Raw genomic sequence first — 18909 nt, 5'->3', positions numbered from 1 at the left:
TTGAAATGCATAAAATCTACTTTGTTGATCCGTTCCCAGTTTATAGGCAGCTCAGTGGGAATAAATATGCACCTGCTTTGATATCCTCTTGAAGAAAATTCTTGGCACCTCATTTCTCTTAAGAAATATACCTATACTTTTTTTTATTTTGGTATTTTTTTAGATGCAAACTGGATGATTAACCCAGCTGTATTTTATATTCATGCAGTACTTTCCATGGCCTGATACATCTGACTCCCAAAGTTTCTTCTGAATTAAAATGACACTGTCTATCACATCCCAAGCTGAAGCGTTTGTCAAGTAACACAGAAACACTGGTAGTCTGAAGATGAAATGTAGGGAGTGAAGGAAAGGACTGGCAAATAACATTTTTTTTTTTTTAAATCATTCTCTTTTCTGGAATACTGATTGTAATATGTATTGCAAAAGGGTAGGCGCAGCCTTGGAGAAACCACATCTTTCAGAAATAAGATTAGAGAAAACTCAGTAAAATATTAATACAGAACTTTCAAAATATTCACTTAGTGGATGATGTATGTCACAAGAATAATCTCTCTATTTAAGATGATAAAAAGAAAACTGGAAGAGTAGTGTGTAACATTAGGCTAGAACAGCTCCGTGAAAACCAGTCCTGGTTCTCTGACAAGACACTGCTGGTTGAAATGAAGACCCTGGAGCTCTGGAACAAGCCTCCAGCATGACCATGTGTAACCCCTGCTATGTGCAACTACTGCAGTATCTTTCCAGTTTGCTCATCAGATAGGCACGGGAAGTTCCCCAGGAAAACCATAGGATTTCAGTGATAAAATACATGAGTGAGGGTTGAAGTGCTGCAAAGCATTGAGGTTTTCATGTGGAATTCAAATGAGATTTAAAGACCTAGATGCAAAATTAAATTCTAGCGGCTGCATTGTATTTCCAGTTAAAAGGAAGAGAAAGAGAGGCATTAACAAGAGTGCAGGGTCGTGCAGCAGTTATGTCTTATTAAGTATTCCAGCCTTCCTTAAGATAAGCATCACATATGGGTTCTTTTGCAGTTCGCAGTTCCTTGCTTAAAGAGAGCGGTCTGGATAACACCCCTTCTGTCTCCCTGGGCCTCCTGGGCTGATTGGCAGGAACGTGTACTGCAGGGAACAAATGCTGCTCAAAGGAGAAACAGGACTACTTTCTCCAAAGGAGGCCCAGTGGGGTCATTGCTTTGTCACATCTTCTGCTCGCCATCTCTGGTTGAGGGAAAGACAAAGAGGAAGAGCGACTTTTTGCTTTCCCAATAAAACACAGGACATGCTGAGGAACTGGGTTTTACTTACGATAGCTTGCACTGAATTCAGAGTTAGGGCAGCAAAAGATTGCTTGAAATAAACACAGCATTTTGAGAGTTGAATCCCACCTCCAGAAACCAGACCACGTGGAAGCCCAACTCAGAATCCGCCCTCCAACCCACCTCAGCTACATGTTAGGTTGCTTTTTGGGAGATCAGCAATAAACATCTGATTTCATGTATCACCTTTGGCTACTGCCCCACAGTGATAGACAATGCTTGGCTTGGCTTCTCCGTGGGCAGACCCACCAGGTGTTTTGAGGCTGGGCCACCCTGCGCAGTGGCAACGTGCCCCACGAGATCTTTGGGTTTTTCACTGTCAAGTCATTTCCCTGAATTCAGCAACTTCCCCACTTGCTCCCCCATTTCTATCAGCAGTCTCCTCTCTGCCAACACAAAGGGAAGACATCTGGGTTTTCTATTTTGTGCCATTCCAAACCTGCACCGAAACGGTTTCAAGCTATAATTCCCGAATGTTGTCACATTTAATGACGCTCAAGAACTTTTCCTATTTCTGTAGCTCCTGCAAAACCTTCCCCACTGCTTCAGCATCTCCCTCTGCACAGCGGTGGCAGGAACAGTCTTCCTGACCCTCCCCTCTGCTCTGGTCTATTCCTATAATAAAGCTCGAAGGTGGAAGCAGCCAGGCACCTGCAGATGCAGCAGACACCAGAACAGCTCTCCCAGTTAATAATCTCAGGGCCGAAGTGTTTCCCTTTCCAGAGACCTCTGCTAGTCTGCAAATGGCAGCATCAGCAGATCAGCACAACATCAGTTACTTCAATCCTTTGTACTCTTCCCCGGTTGCTCCTACCTAGAGCCAGGAATTCACCGCTCAACTTATTCCTTCCAAAAGGCGAGGTGGTGGTAGGGAAACAGAATTGTATTAATAAACATCCATTTGAAATGAGGATCCTGATGTGATGGGAAAAAAAATATCTGACTAAGCAGCCAGGCACTCATGCCAACAACTACATTTTCAGTGAAATAAGAGAATTAGCAGTCCCTAAATAGAGGGGTTAAGGTAGATTGAAAATGTCAAGTCATTGGTATTTTATAAGGTAACCATGGTTATTTTTTATGCATTCCTTAGCAGCATGAATGCAGATGATGAAAAGTATCCATGGGCCAATTGAAACAAAAATAAAACTGAAGAGATATCTCGATGGCAATTTAAACCTTAAAACTGCGGAAATTAATCCGTCCACACAGACAATGAAGAGCATTCAGCTGATATTGCACCACAAAAACCCTTCACTAAATAGATGAATAAAAAGCATTTCACAAAGGATGAACATCTTGACAATCATCCTGACTTTAGCCCTAATATTCCTGCAGGGATCAATATTGCTGGAGCAGCATAGATCTGGTCTGATGCGCGAAGTTGCCTACGTGGCCTCTGGATAAAGCACAACTGCTTCTAATTTAATTTGTACTAGCCACTGGAAATGCAGAGGACCGCTGGTCCCAGCGTGCTGCAGCCCCTCGGTGCCGCCCAGCGAGGGGGTCACTGACGGTCTGGATGCCTTAGTCTCTTCTACTGCCGCATCTTAAGATAATTTTGCATGCTTGTCCCTTAGACCAAGGAGCTCTCTGGTCACGCTTGCCTCGCTGGCGAGTGCTGTCACCCTGTACAGTGAGGGCAGGGCAGCAGCGCGGCAGATGGGAAGGGGGGACAGGAAATGGCAAGTTGTGACAATTAACAACAGAATGCTCTATTAAGCAAACTAAAACAGGGCTTTGGTTCAGAAGAGTCCCTGTGGACTTTTACAGCAAGTAATGAATTAAATCCGTCTCCAGAACCCCATGGCAGAGGGCCAAAATGTTTTGCATGGCAGCAGAGAGGCTGCTCCTCCACTTCAGAACCTGTCTGGATGTGCTGACACCATTTTCTGTCCCTTTAACACACCGTAACAAAGTCACCTCTTGTTTTGGTGGAACGAGTGACATTTTGCTAGGCTGCAGAGAGGCACCCACACCCCTAAACCCCAAGGGAACGCTGGCAGGAGGTAGCGTGGGAAGAATTCAGTGCAGAAGACTTCTTCTGTCTAATAAACATCTCTAGTTAGTGTTAGGAGAAAACAACTGATTTTTCCTCTTGCAAGTCCCCACGATTGTTGCATGACGTTATAATTTCTCTGCTAAATATCTGCCCTTTAGATGCACACTCTAACCTGGTTTCTGTAAAGGGTCTGTAAAACCAGAAGAAGTCCACAGTAGGGCCAGAACTCCACGTTCCTAATGCACGAAAACATACATCCCCAACTGGCAGCTAACAGGGTTAAAACACCCTCTGATTAAATGAAAGCATCTTTAATTAGTTTAATTGACCATGCCTCAGCCAAGACCATCTGCTCAGCAGCATTTGCCTGCTCTTTGCAGGAGCGATTGATCAGCCATTGCTAGAGAATACAGCATTAGGCTACATCAGATTTATTTTGTTTAATAGAAGAGCTAATTTGCTTTAAATTTAATTACAGGGGCCAAGATTGCTCTCTGAGACCATAACAGCACAGAACATAAGCTGATCCTACAGCTAATGGACGTACACGTAGGTCCCTATGTGTCTATGCACATCAGACACGTGGGAGCGTGTCCCGCCCCGGCAGAGAGCGACCGCTGCGTTTTCCCCCCAAAAGCAGCAGCACTGTGGCACCCTGCCAGGCTGGCAGGGCCACCCCGCTTGCTGCCACGTCCCCCTCCGGCCGGCTGAGCTCTTCCCCGCAGCTCTCCGTTGGATGCTGAAGGAGACTGGGTGTTGGATGCTGGAGCAGACAGATGTCTCATCTCACCCACCACTCCTGCTCTTAATTATAAAGACACTAAATGATGCATCACCTGCAGGGTCACTGTAGGGGACCGCTCTGTACCTCCTGGGTGATCTCCATCAGCAAACCTCTCCCAAACGGGTGGCTGGCAGCCAAGCTGGACATCACACCCGCCCTGCCCCATCCCTCGCGGCCTCTCTCCGCTCCCATGCCAACGTCATTCTTCAAAATATCGCACCCTGAGCCGACGCAGAAGGGCAATTCGCCCTCCCCATCGAAGGACCATGTGTATCTATGTCGTGTTATTATGAAGGGGGAAATTTCATTCACTTCCCAACACTTTTTCCTCTTTCACTTTCCCATCGTGAGCTAAATCCCTGCCGTCTTTAGGAGATGCTCGAGCCCTGACAGGCATGCTGCGGCTGCCACCGCCCGCGGCCTGCTGCGCCTGCCACTGCCTGCTACAGGAGTAATTACAACCCTGCAGAAGGCTCCAGGCTGCCATTTCCGTTTCCATGGAAATAAATACTGAATTACTGAAAACAGAGTATGATGCTTTATGGATTTTGAGGCTTTTGATCATCTCAAAACCACCTTAACCCATTTTGTATTGGTGGTGGCTTTGTTTTAAGGAGCAGGGGGGATAACATGATAACATTCACAGTGTGGAAACAGGCAGCGCGACCGAAAGGTGTTTTGAAGGCATGAAAGAGGCAGAGGCGGGGGGAAAAAGCCAAGGGGTCTGGCTGGTGCCCTGGGGATTTGCAAAGGAGACGGCCAGGCTGGCCAAAGCTGCTGGTTGTCCACAGCATCCAGGTATCCAGCCCTGGAAAAGAGGAGCCCGTGGAGGCTTGTTGGTCCTTGCCCGCAGCAGCCCCGGCTCACCACCGCCGCCCCCGTGACGGTCTGTCTGCAGGGGCTCTGGGGCTGAAGCAAACCTCCAGCCCTTTTGGAGGGGTCATTATAGCCAGCGCCCGAACTGCAGGTGGCCATTTCATAGGCATTGAGCTTCAAGATGAAGCTAGAATAAAAAGGAATTGCTTTGCGTTCTTCAAAAGTGATGAACAGGGAGAAGGGAGTGATCTGATACTAAACCCCTGTGCCTGTGAAGTGAAAGGACACAGATGTGCACAGACAGGTAACTCCACGCTGTGCACAACGACCCTGGGCTCAATTCTCGTCGCAAGGCATGGCTGGGAATTTTGCATGACAACAGACTACATGGAATACTTGGTTTGGAGAGGACACACACAAACCAAACATTTATCCTGAGGCCACCTAAGCCTTCAAGCCAACTGTTTGTTACAGGGCCTTGCAGGAGTTTCTGTCCTTACTTGTTTCTGCCTTAACTTGGGCTGCATCTTTCAAGTACCACTGCCACATCTCTGTAACGGGCTCAATGTACCTCAGTGAGTCAAGAAACAAAGTTTGGGAAAACCACCCGAACTGCAGAGATGAGAGAGGGGCAGAAGGCGAGACACCACCTCAGCGAGTCATCTCTAATACTGACTTGAGCTAAAAATCAAACATTTAAGTCAGGACAGACATCCTAAATACCTTTTCTGCTAACACTTCTGAAACTAATTTTTTTGGCAGGGGAACTTTCTGCTTTGTGCGAAATGTCAGCCTTTGGACAGTGTGTCCTAATTCAGCTGCAAAAATAAATGTCAAAACAGTGAATTCTAGTTTTAAGCCAGCTCTGGTCAGCAAAATTTGGATTGCAATGTTTCCTAGCTAAAATCACAGGCCCCACAAAACAGTTCCAATTGCACTGGTTAGAGGCTTTCATCCCTTTACGTGAAATAACCGCCAGACAGCGATGAGACTTGGTCTATGGTGTAGCCCAGCCACACGTGCATGCTCCTCTGATGTTTCACCTTCTACCTGGACAGCGAGGAACAGATGCTGAAAAACCATGACCATGTATTACTTAGTATTGCTCAGCAGGTTTGACATGCATATATTTAACTATTTGTTTTCAAATCTAGGATCTAAGGGCATTAGATGAAATTAGAAGCTTAGCACAGGTATTTTGGACATGAATGCCACAGTGTACGGGACACTTCAGGCCCAGGAAAGAAGAGAAAGTCTGATGGTGCGGCCTGTGAATTGAGACAGTCCTGCCAGTACAGCCCAAGAGTCCAGCGCTTCCTCCAAAGCAGAGGACAGAAGTGTGGAGCTCATCACAGGTTTGGTGTGGACATCAGCTGCTGCCGCGGGATTAACTGAACAGCACTGTACCAGCTGCCTCTTTTCTCACTGTAGCTAAAAATGACTTTCAAACACAGCTTGAGATAGAAAAGTAAATCACTGCCCTGCAGCTGGGGAAGAACAAGACAGGGAGAACACCACAGCCTGATTTTCAGAGATGCTGCTGCAATTCAGCTGTCGTGAAGGTCAGTGGGAAATACAGGGCTCATGCCCAAGGAAATACCAACTGCAGCAAAGACCAAAGTTTGGAACTGCCCAACACTTACAGAAAATACCTCCTGTATGACTCTCACACAGTTGCAGTTTAATTACAAAGCAGCAGAGCTAAACCCAAGCCTTGCCAATGACTTCTGGACCAGAAACCCCAGATTTAAACATCCTTCTCCCTCCACAACGCCTCCCGTGCAGCAGAAGAGCTTGCTGCTGGAGCCAGACCCACTCAGTTCCCATGCTGACTCCAGTGGAGCAGAAGCATCAAGCCACATAGCATGTGTTATGGAAAAAACTTACGCCTCTGTGTATTATTTAAAATGTTCTAGTCAGAGGTTGTGCTTAACAACACAGATATCTCCACAACCATTCTGCTACAACATCACTTCCCATCTTTTGTTTCCTAAAAGCCTTTCCAACTGCATCAATGCCTTTTGCTATCTCAGATCCTGCTATATCACCACTATCACATTAAGAATACACTTATCTCATACCACCTGGGGATATGTATTAAAAAAACAATCCCTTTAGAAATCATCCTACTTCTGCACAAACAAAATGTTATTTCAGAAGTGAAAACACAGTCCCAGTGATGTAATCATTATGCAATTACTGAGTATGACGTAACAGGAGGCCACACAGAGAAAAGCACCTTCTTCCAGACCTCAGGAGAAGTTCAAGCAAGCGTTTGGGGGTCTCGGCACCGTTCCTGCTCATGCTTTAGGAGAACAATGACTAGGCCAACTCTTGTTAGCCCTTGCCTTCTTGCACAGCCTCTGGGGCAGTTTCACCCTGCACACCAAAGCAAGGGAGAGCACGTCGGACCAGCCGGCCCCTCCGCTACCCGCCAACGGGAGCAGCAGGAGAAGCCGCTCGGCTTTGCTTTTCTAAGCTTCGTTATTGCCCCCAGATTTGTTTGGGAGGTTTGCTCAGTCTCGGTGCATAGCCTGGGGCTGGCACCGTGGTGGGCTGCCAAGCCCGGGTCTGTGGTGGGCTCCAGCATGAGCTGCCCAGGCGCTGCCTAAGGGAGGAAAGCAAACGTATTAATCACCCACACGTGCACAAGTTGAGCCCACACAGCGTTTCTGGGAATATTATAATAATGTCAGCACATCCAGGAAAATGCCAGACAGTGTTTTCCTTTTACTTAAAGCTTATTCACAAACAGAATATATAAAATATTTTGTTATTATGAAACAGGCGACACAAGCTTCAATCAAATTATTAAGAAAAAGATTCAAGTTGTACTTCCAATTAACTCTGATGAGTCAAGAGTCAGACCAAAAGAGTCAGCGTGTCTTCACACGGAGGCAAATGTGCACTGCTTGGGCTGACTCTGACTGAAATGCAATCTGGACTGAAACAGGACAGCACAATGGAAATAAGTGACCATTTTTAGGGGTTGTGGGAGTGGTGCCACAAAGCTCAAGGAGTGTGCTCTGTGCTGCAAGTACGGCTGCAGGCGCAGGCTGAGGCGCGTTCGCGAACCCACCCAGGAAGGGAGCTCACTGCTGATTTCAGGGCAGGCTGGCAGAGCCTGTTTACAGAGGTGTTCACAGAAGACAGCTTGTCAAACTGAGACAGGCAGATGTGGCAAATGAAAATTTATGAAAACGCAGAGTGGGGCGGGGGGGAGAGCGAGCGGCTGGAAGGCAGTCCTGCAGAAGCCCTGCCGTGGCCATAGTGCGCGTGGCCATAGCGCACGTGCGAAAGCAGGGAGCCATTCCTCCCCTCCGGCTGCCCCGGGTCCTCTCCTACCCAGCGCCCATCCGGGCTGCTGCAGTGCTGTACGCGAGATTCTTCTCTCTCTGCCTCTGGTTTTAGTGCCGTAACGTCAGCAGGTGCCTCTGGCTCCCTAATTGGTGTCAGGCTTCCCACGCTGGAGATGCCGCTGGTGCAGAGCGGCTCAGCACAGTCCAAGGGGTTACGGCACGGAAGAGTTTCCCAGGCATGAAGGGCAGTGCCCAGGGCTTGACTTGCATCTCCAGCCTGCAGCAATCAGGCACCCAGCTGCTGTTGTGGCTTTGAAATCTGCCCTGTGCGAGCACCAAAAGCTTTTGGAGTAGGAGATGATTTGCTACTAAAGTTTAGGAGGGAAAGGGAAAAATTTCCTCTTTCAGGGCTGATGCCAACACTTCGTCATGAGAGATCAGGAGCAAGCTTTCATGGGGCTATAGGAGCAGGCTACCGACAATCACTGCTCATTGCATATAGTTTTCTACTCTCCCCTGTAGCTCTTCTGCAGAAAACATGCCAGCCAAGTGATGTGCACCTTCAACTTGTGCTGGGAATTCCCCATACAAGCTATGAGAACTGCCCATATGCAAACAACAACATTTTTAAGTTGACAGGTTTTACTTTGTACCCTACAACAGACCGGCTGCAAGTGATGGCTGGGACCCTGAGGGACGGAGTAGGAGTCAACAGCAATTTTGGGGCTTCACGGCAAGACTAAAGTGCAGAGTGGCTGCTGGTGCCTGAGGAGCTGCAGAGATCCCTCTGGTATAGCCCAGATGACATGACCACAGGCAGCACCGAAACATGGGTCCCCACAGCAAAGCCTGCAGTTCTGGGTGCTCACTGCCACCTTGCCCACAGCAGCAGCGACCTGCTCCCACCTCTGCACCCCATGGGGCAGGCTTCCACCCCACTGTGCTGGCACCATGGCACCGTAACCGCTCGCGCTGTACCCCAGGAAAACACCAAATGGCTGAATGACTGCTGGTCTTGCAGCTTTCTGAGCCATGGCTTGTATAAAGGGTTTTCCCTTCTGCATAGCTAATCCTCACTATTCAGGTATTAAAAACAGAGCAACTCCCGTGCTAATACTTGCTTTCAACAGAAATTATGTCTTTCTCTAAAAGCTTAAATTACAGGTTTGCTGTCTCCGAGTATTAGAAAAGACCCAGAATTAAATCCTTCACTTCCAGAGCAAAACTAGGACCTACTGCAGGAAACAGGTTGCTCGATGCAACAGGGCAAATTGCAGGGAGCAGCCACTGGGTGCCTGGTGTCAGCCAGAAAGGCTCTCATAAGCAGAGATCATTCACAAAGCAACGCAGCCATGATTAAATACTGTTTTCTGCATCACTGGGAACCACAAAGCAAGAGGGTAGGATCGCACACACGCTCACACAAAACCACCCTAGTTCCTTAGCCAAGCACAGGCCAAGGGAGAATGAGAGGCACGGGGCTTGAGTGGGTTTAAGTTAAAAAAAAAAAAAAAAAAGTAGAACTGAATCAGCTCTCAACACATCACTGAAAAGATTATGGTTTTGATTTTACAGAAGTCCTCTGACAGAGGATGGAGGCATGAAATCTGGTTTGTAAACATCATTTATGAGGACCAATGAAGTCCTTGCTATTGCCTTTTTGCTATGAACATGCCTTATTCAGGGACATTTATTATCCTCTCTCCACTCTGCCATAAAGGCCTGAGATGAAGAAGAACAAACGCAAGACAATTAAGCCCTTTACAGGAGAAAAAAAATCAAACATCATTTTCTATGTCTTGAAAAGAACTGGAAATGTCTAGACAGAAGACAGACAGAATTGGTCTCAAATATATTAATTTCAATAACAAGTTGAACCCCTGAATTATGGGGAAGAGACTGAGGTCTGCCCCTCCTCCAAAAACTTTCCACAGCATTACTTTAGTCTCCCCATGCCTCTGACATCCTTTATCTCGCCTGCGATATTTCTATCTGATAGCAGGAGAGCGTAATCTGGGTCATTGACAGCCTGGACAGCCACCGACAGCCCCCAGCAAGAGCTGCTGGAAAGGCAAGCAGCACTGCAGAGTCCCAGCTCCGTGCCTCTGGGGAACTGGCTCTTACTGGGGGGAAAGAAGAGATGAACGGGAAAGGTTTTCATCTATCTGGGAACTCATTGTGCAAGCAGAGCCACCCCAAGGTCATGGGAGTTTGGGATGCTCTCTCCTTCCACCATGGCCATGCAGGGGCCACAGAGGCTCCCTCTACTTAAGGAGGGCCCGTACAACCTCATTAAGCAAGTTTGCATACGGCATCCACCCTGGGGGCATCTGAGCTTCAAGTACTAATAAGGTTATTGCAGGCTGCAAGAACGTACTTCCGTCATTTAGGTTGGTGATGTGACAGCGGTGAAGCAAACAAGTCATAGCAAAACAGCCCACTTAGGCACCACCAAAGACCTGCTCATCCAGACACTGAGCTGGAAGAATAAAATTTTCCCAACTCAACAATCCTATGGGATTTCAGGAAAGAAAACTTTATAAAAAGACCTTCTAAAACATCTGCAGAAAACCGTAAGCAACCAACCAACCAAGAGAAAATAAGCATAAGCAAGAGACGGAGGCCCACTTGGACAGCCAGAACATAACTGGCAGTGCAGAAGTCCCACAAGGAACCAAAACCCCCTTCCCTAGTGGAAGTTCTCTCAGAAACAGTCTGGTCAGACCCAAAGCTTCTGGTTCATAACAGAAGTATTTCCCACTAGCAGGCTCTTCCCCAAGAAAACCCCTTCCATTCCCATCCAGCCTGCGAGAAGGACCTTACCTGACATGCGTTGTACAGAAGCTGATGCTCAAATTTCTTGATCCCCAAAATGTTCTGGAACATCTCGTAGAGCTGCTCCTTGCTGAGGATGAGCTCTGAGGCAGCGCTCGCCGTCATCCTGGCCTGCTGCTTGCGAGGATCCTCCTCCCCGCGGTAAATAGCATCAAACTTTGCCATCCAAGAGCTCAGGACTGTCTCCTTGCTGAGGCCATCAATTTCTGGCAGGCTGCGCACTCTCTTCTCAATGTGCTTCTTGAAGACCTCCCGGGAGTCATTTGCTGAGCACCCTCCGCTCTGCACCATCCTAGCAACGCGGTCACTTTTCAGAAATACCTGCAATAAAGAGGTGACTTCAAATGGTGTCAGTTAAAAAAAAAAACCAAAAAAACATCCTTAAGTACCACAAAACATGGTTTCACTGCTGGGAAGGCCGCTAGCTGGCTTCCAGTACATTTTCCAACTCCTCACTCAACAACCACATGTTGCCAGATGGACAGAGGTTTCAGCTGTACTTTAGGAAGAGTAATGAAATCAAGGTGAAGCTTCTGCTTTGCATCTGCTAAAATGGAACATTTTGATGCAATTAGGACTTGATGTGATGTTGTGGTCACACCTCACCAGATACATAAATGCCCTTTGGGAAAGCAGGATTGTATTTTGTTCTATCCAATGGTTTAATAAGGAAGTTATTGCACAACTATATTCACCTAGCCAAATTCTGCCTTGTTAGAGGGAGCCCAGTCATCTTGCTGAAGCCAGCAGCATTGCATCACGTTTATCCTGGTCGCCAGGCCTCTGGGAAACCTCTGATCAGCGCAAGGACCAGGCTTACACTAATCTACTATACTGGAGGAGATCTTTGCAAACTGGCCTGCTGTCACAAGGTGACAGGAATGGCATTATTAATTAATTTAATGTTACCCTCAGTTAAACAACATGTCCGTCCCCACTTCTCCCATACCCTGGTCTTTCCAACCTGGGCAGCCAGCACTGCAAGAGCACCATTAAAGCGTCCCAGGAAAGAATAAGGACAAATGGCCTGATCTTTGCAAACTGACAGGTAAACACCAAGACAACCCAGATCACTAACAGGTGGCATGGCTACAGGTGGACCAGGCCAAATCCCTTCCAGGTTCGGCACAGGATGGTTCAGCACGGCTTGAGGCTGCCTGGGAAGGCTCTGCAGAGATAAGCCTCCTGCAAGGGACGCTGACAGCAGGAGGGAAGTTTGATGAAGATGCTCTTCCCACTGCAAGAGCAGCAGGAGGGTCAAAATATACCAGACCTCTGCAGACCAGGAGATGCCATGGGAGCAACACAGAGCTGAAGGGCGAGAGAGGGACAGGGAGATATTGTGTTGGCTCTCCTCCCACAAGCCCTGAACACAAGAGAGCAATCGACGCCCAGCAAGAACTGCTGTTTTATTAACGACACTGAGAACGGATGAATGCAGCAGGCTGGGAAGAAGCTGTGCCAGCACCAGGGTGTATCTGTCAGCTCTCAATAATTAAAGACCTTGAGGATGACCTAAGGACATGGCAGATTTTTTTATACCACTCAGAATCGTGGCACTCCGTGTTCCCAGATGCTTGATGGCACAGGCATCTGTCAGCAGTGGTAGCAGGTTTTGCTCCAGGACCTGCCCAGAAAAGCTGCTGAGGAAGAGCTGGGCTATTTCCTTCCAACATGACTGTGCTGGGGAGTGCTCCCCGTGCAGACGAGTCAGGCAGGATGCCACCAGCAGCCATTTCGGTCCATGCTGAAACGACACCAGCACACACTTTGTTTCCTTGCAGAGCTTAAATATGACTGATAACACCCTGGGTGTGCGCAGGTGCTTTTAGGTAATAAGCGAGAGCTATCAAAATCCAAGCTGCCGGTGCAGCCAAGGAAGTCCCCAGCACACTGACTGCTGGAAATGGCGGGAGGTCACGGCAAACGGCCGTGCTGCGGCATCCTCGGCTCCCACGTCCCCTCTCTAACCATCCGCTCCAGGCGCCTTTGGCTTGACCCTGTGCAACAACTCTGATGACTCCCCGTCCCCGCTGGCACCAGCGGCTGTTGTTATCGGGTGGTCCTCGCCCCGTCGGAGGGGTGACAGCACTGCGAGCAGAGGACTCCGAGTCCTCGTCTCCCCTCAGCCCCCACTTACCCTCCCCGGGTGCGGGGCAGCAGCCAGCAGAGGAAAGGAGGGCTGCGGCGGCAGCGAGGCGGCAGGCGCGGGGCAGCGCTAGTCAGGCACGAAGCGGCAGAAAAAGACCGTGAAACAGGAAGATAAAAAAAGGTAAAAGAGGTGTTTTGTCCCGCAGAGCAAGCTGCTTTCTTTAGAAAATACCAGGTGACTACCCAGCTGTAAGACCGCCTAGCAGGACTGCCAGGAGTCAAGAACTGCTGGAAGAATCAGGAAATCCTAGCGCGGGTGCCTACACTGGCGCGTGCAGAAGAGAACTGGCCTCTGTGAGCCGGGTCGGGCATCTCCTGCCACGTCCACAGATGAGCCCCCCATGTCACGCGTGGCCCTGGCCCTGTCTGCCCACAGCAGAGTGGAAATGGGTCTCACAAAGCATTTCCATAATACCCGCTGAAGGGACTACTGCGTAAAGCACTGGTTGACAGACGAAGCTTTACTCATTACAAGTAAAAGGACATGAGAAAAGCTCTCCTGGAGTGTCTGTTAGAGTGTGCTGGGCCTGTCTCGCACACGTGGGTCTGCAGCATTCCTGGCGGCACAGCGGTGCTTTGCAGACCAGCAGCAAAGCCTGCTCAGATCACTCAATCTTTTAATTTGATAGCAGCCTGTGAACTAGTCTAAGACTGACAACCACACGTTTACCCCTTGACAGAAGACTTAACAGCAGAATGTGGCCACGCAAACACATTCAGGGCAAGAGCAAATGCATTCCTGACCTACAATGTCACCTTCTTTCTCAATTAAAAAAAAATAAATAAAAATCATTCCCCAGGTAATGAACCTATTCTGTAAGTGGACCCCTCAGAAACACCAGCCATGGTGTTTCTGCACAAAGACAGCCAGTTTCAGCTAAGCAAAAAAACAAGTTTTAGTATTTTCCAAGCCATCATGCAGCTTTATAAGTCAGTACCTAAAGGCCAATTTCTAGATAGCATCTATCCAAGGGGCAATGAACTGCACAATCCTGAGATAAGCAGGACCTGCTGTGATTGCACCGTGGCCCAAGCAAGGCGGGCACCTCTCCGCAGCGAAGGGAGGAAGGAGCACCATCAGCGGGGAACGCTGCTCGGGCATGGAGACGGGGCAGAGGCTTTCTGCGGCGAGGCTCTGCCTTGTGCCGCTGCAGGTGGTGCCGGGCAGGAGACACGCAGCCGTGCTGCAGCTGCGCCGAAGCTGAAAGTACGTGGCGGTAAATTAAAGGAGACCAACAGTTGAAAAGAAGAAAAAGTTGCGCTAAAGGACACAGAGTGACCCATGATGCTTTTTGTGGCCTGTTTTAAGCAGGACAGAGCCAGTGAGTGTCCGGTTGAACTGAAGACATGGGGTTTGCAGACTTCTCGTGCTGATCAGCTGCTCTTTGTAAGTTTGATTGCTTGGGTTAATTATACAGCACAGGACTTCTAGAGCTGGTCAGGACACGCTTTCAGCCAGACCTACCGGTGAAACAGGGATGTATTTTACCTGTTCTTAAGCAGTTTCCTTTTCCTGCCCAATAGTCTTATCTGCACAGATTACGCTGCTCTTGCGTCCCAAAACGCAGCTTACGCCATCTTGAAAAATTTCTCTGAGAGCATCTGTTTAGTGAAGCTGTGATAAACTGATGATCCTTTGGCAATTTCTTTTCTGATAAGAGATGTAAATTACCCTCAGCTTCCTTCCTGTACAGAGAATGATGGAGCAGTAACTACTAGGCCAGTTTAATAGAGTTAATCCAGAGATAATTTGTGCTTTCCTTACACAGAAGCAGCTGCTGCCATTTTTATAGAGTTAAAATTCTCTTCAGTTTTAGTATCTGATTTTGGTCCCCTCTTAGATTCCATTTCCAGAGAAATATTTTATGTAGGCAATCTTCACCTTTTATGACAGAATAGCTTTAGGGAAAAAGAGAAATGGTTTGCAGAAAAGCTAGCAAAAAAATAAGCGACGCTCCTCATACAAATCACAAGCACTGATTTACTTCAAAACTAGAAGCTCCTTCCTTCTGAGAAAAGATATGAAAGGCAGCATTAAGGGCTGCATACAAGGAGGTACAAAAAGACAGACATGCATAATTATTCTTTTGCACAATTATGAATGATGCTTCATGTTCTTTGGTACTATCTAGTTTCGTACATCCCCCTTCCTCCCCTTTGCTTTACAGCACTTGTCATACCAAAGAGAAAAGACAAGATTCTTGCTGAAAATCCCAAAGTCAATTTGCATTGTGTCTAAAGCTTCAGCAAAAACTGAACGTGCTGCCCAGTCTTCTCTTGGTATTTTTCATAGGCAGCACATGACATTTATTTTATATTGTGCCATCTTCCTTGTTTTAGAGTACACTGTTTAAAAGTATCAGGAAGACATTTTTCAGCTTAAAGGAAGGGGGATCTTCCCCATAACCAAGCTGTAGGATACACCACGGTGTAGGGGTTGCCACAGTTTCCATATGGTTGCATGTTCAATCCCTGAACCTCACAAACTTTGTGACGTACCAGACATCAGACGGAAGAAACCCTGCATTTGCCTGTGTTGTGTGCTGTTTGAATAAAGGACAATCCATTAGTTCAGAATTCGACTCCGTCTGTTGAATAGGAGTGAGAACAGGCATTCATATGAATATTGCATTGTCTCTCCTCACCTCGTAGTAGCTCTGGACAGCGTTTATAAATGCTTCGTCTGCCACAATCTGGGTTTCTCCGTTGAGAAAGGCCTGGAAACGATCTTTGATTGTCTGGAGCTGCTGCTTACTTATCTGCAAAACATGCCAAAAGGAGAAAATAAGTCAAGAATGGTTTATGTATGAGGAAAAAAACCCACTAATTCTTCCACAATATCTTATCGAGGTGTTTATGATGTGCACCTCTGCTCTCCTTTGGGGACAGCAGCAATAGATGATGAATCAGCCACGTGTGGGTACACACGCACACGCACTCTTTACCCTGGCAAGTTCATTTAAGCATCATGAGCACTTAAAACCACCCTGAACATCATTTCTAAACAACTCTGCCACCACAAAACGCACACAAGACTTTTGCCACTCCAGGTACACCTAAGTCAAAAGCAAGGTGCTGTGGGCATGCTTGGAATAGACCGTTTCAGTGCAATTTCTTCCCCATTTAGCCTCTCCTCCCCTTCAGAAGATGAGGTTTCATCACCGAACAGGAAGCCTTGCAAGCTGGCTGTTGAAGACAGCACTCATCAGTACTCTGGGGCTTTGGTCTGTCTTTGTTTGGTGGGTTGTTTTTTTTCCTTGCTCACTTCTTTCGTCTTGTCACATATAAAAAAAACATTCAGGACCAGTGGTGAAAGAATTTAATGCCATTTAATGCCAAAGAAATCATATGAGGGCAAACTTGTTCTCCTTATCCAAGCAAGGACTTTCTCTGTCATCTCTTTGCTACTCAAAATGGTTTCTGTCCAGTATACAGCTGGTATAGCTTACAAGACAGTTCTAATTTTGGCACAACAACATCAATAGCAAGTTTACAAGGGTTTATTCCAGCCTTCTAAGATAACATGCCATTACTTTGCCAATTTCTCTGTCAGTTTAAAAACAGATAAAGCTAAAAAATCCCACCTCTTCAGCTTGCAGTGCAGACAAAGTCACAGCAGGCACACAAGTCAGGTACCAACAATACCAGCATAACATCTTAAGATGCAGGTAACACTCATGCTGAAGGGCTGCAAGGATTTAAATGTAGTTGTGCCTGATCTACCATGGGACTACTTCAGGTTTGAGGATAAGAATTAATTTAGACAAAAGAGAAGGAAGCAAACAAGTTGTATATATGACAACTTCAAACTTAAAGGGAAAAAACAGCGGTAAGAATTAGGACAACTATTAACTAATGACCAAAAGTTCTAGAGAAGAGTGCTTTTTCTCATTTGTATGCCAGTAGAAGAAACCAGTGCATTAGAATGGAAAAGAAAAAGAAAAAGAAAATTAATGGCTTTAAGTGTCTAAATGGCTTGAATAAAGTATCAAAAACTACAGAGACCCAAACAACTAGAGCATAGTGAAGCCTGGTAAACGCAGCTAGGGATAAAAAGCAGGAGAGGGACCACTTGGAAAATGCAACGATAAATATCACTGTATCTAGATGATGTGCCATGTGGGGTGTTTAGGGAATGCGGTAACGAACATCATGAGTACTAGTAATTAATTCTGCAACACCACGCTGAGGAGGGTTAGTGAACAATGGCAATTTGATGTGATAATCTGGGATTAGTTTATCCTGGTGCTTATGGAAAGGTGTTCATCAAAGTGACATAAAGCAAGACTCACTATTCTCTGCTTCGGAAAACATGGAACAGCCTTCGCCACCCTTGTGGGTGCTGGAAGGACATTCCCACCCCCAAAGCAGCAGCCCAGACTTCACAGGGTCTGACACATGCAACAAGGCTCAGCATCACAGGCTGGAACAAGGATGCTCCCTCTAACCTGACCCACCTCGGCCTTGGGCACCATTTGCCATGAGCCCTGTGTACAAGCACTGCCGAAAGCTCCTGCTTTAAGGCTGGCAGGATCTAATTTTTGACTCCAAGAGTCCATCTGCCATGACAGGCACCTAAAACCCTTTGTGTTGTTTGCCAGTAGCACCCTAGACATCACGAGCCCTCGGGCAACACCCACAGCATCAGATGTAAGGCAGGCTCCAAACCTATCTGAGCTGATGGAAGCTCCTTGACGGAATTGGAAAGAAAACTGGGTCAGCAATAAGAGGAGCCAGAGACAATGTAGTGATCGAGTGGGAGACACCTGTGGGAAGGCACTAGGTCTGTTTTTATTAAGCATTTAATTATCTGGAAGGAGACAAAACCAAGATGTTAATTAAATATATTGACGGCTTTGTATTAGCAACCATTGTGAATGTCAGGCAGAAATGTCAGGGTGAAAGAGGCCATAAGAAACCAAGGAAAGAAACAGGAAAACTACAGGTGACATTGAAATCAGGCTGTTAAGGCACAAGGAAAGACATACTAAGAGCACAGATACTCTGAGCCAAGAGACTTTTCATTTGGGATTTTATCCATGTGCATGGCATTTTTATTTTTTTCCAGCTTTTTTCTTAGGACAACCTCCAGAAGTCCTTGCTTGTTCAATTCCTGTAATGCCATCTAGCAGCAGTATTTTATGCTCCTTCCTCAATACTGAACAGGCTACCTTCAAAACAAACGATGCTCCTTGAAATTCCTAGAAATTCCCAATAGGCAGCTCGCACGTGAGCTCCCGGGGGCTGTGGAAATGAGTCATCGGGTTTGTCTCTATTGGAGTGTCAGCTGCCTCCTCCTCACCCCCAGGCTCTATGCACGTGTTTTCCCCACCCAGGGAAAAGGAGATCCTCTCTGGTCACACCAGGCTGCAGCATGGCCCCGTCCCCAGCTAACAGGACCCTCGGTCTCCCATCCCCGCCAGACCATGAAGCGGCACTGGTGTATTGATCTGTGTCTGTGCCACTGTTGGGGACATTATCAAGAAAGCAGCCAATCCGAGCCAAAATTTAAACTGCTTTCATATTAAATTTAGCTTCTGCAGCACAGCAGCAGGCACCTGGTGCAGAACGTCAGCACCAGCAAGGGAGTGAAGGGGACCAGACAGGTCACTGAAATCTGCCCAGCACACTCCACCTCCCATCAGGTGCCTCCTCCCCTCCCCGTCAGGTGCCAAGGGCATCCCAGACGTGCCCCTCGGGC

The 18909-nt window shown here is 47.4% G+C and overlaps 1 protein-coding gene across 1 annotated transcript in view; it reads right to left on the bottom strand.

Annotated features, from left to right (window-relative positions):
* LOC104627154 (calcium-dependent secretion activator 1) overlaps window positions 1-15967 on the bottom strand; it is a gene marked incomplete at both ends in the record, with an annotated part of 77765 nt that extends 61798 nt beyond the window's left edge. Inside the window, 2 exons of the mRNA XM_010295270.1 lie at window positions 11046-11378; window positions 15854-15967. Of these exons, the coding sequence (XP_010293572.1) occupies window positions 11046-11378; window positions 15854-15967 (447 nt within the window). The remainder of the gene's footprint in view (window positions 1-11045; window positions 11379-15853) is intronic.
* Window positions 15968-18909: the final 2942 nt, after the last annotated feature.

Source organism: Phaethon lepturus, unplaced genomic scaffold (genome assembly GCF_000687285.1).
Source record: "Phaethon lepturus isolate BGI_N335 unplaced genomic scaffold, ASM68728v1 scaffold17869, whole genome shotgun sequence".
Taxonomy (NCBI): Eukaryota; Metazoa; Chordata; class Aves; order Phaethontiformes; family Phaethontidae; genus Phaethon; species Phaethon lepturus.
The sequence above is the reverse complement of the archived record's forward strand: the minus strand, read 5'-3'. Positions and strand labels throughout refer to the sequence as shown.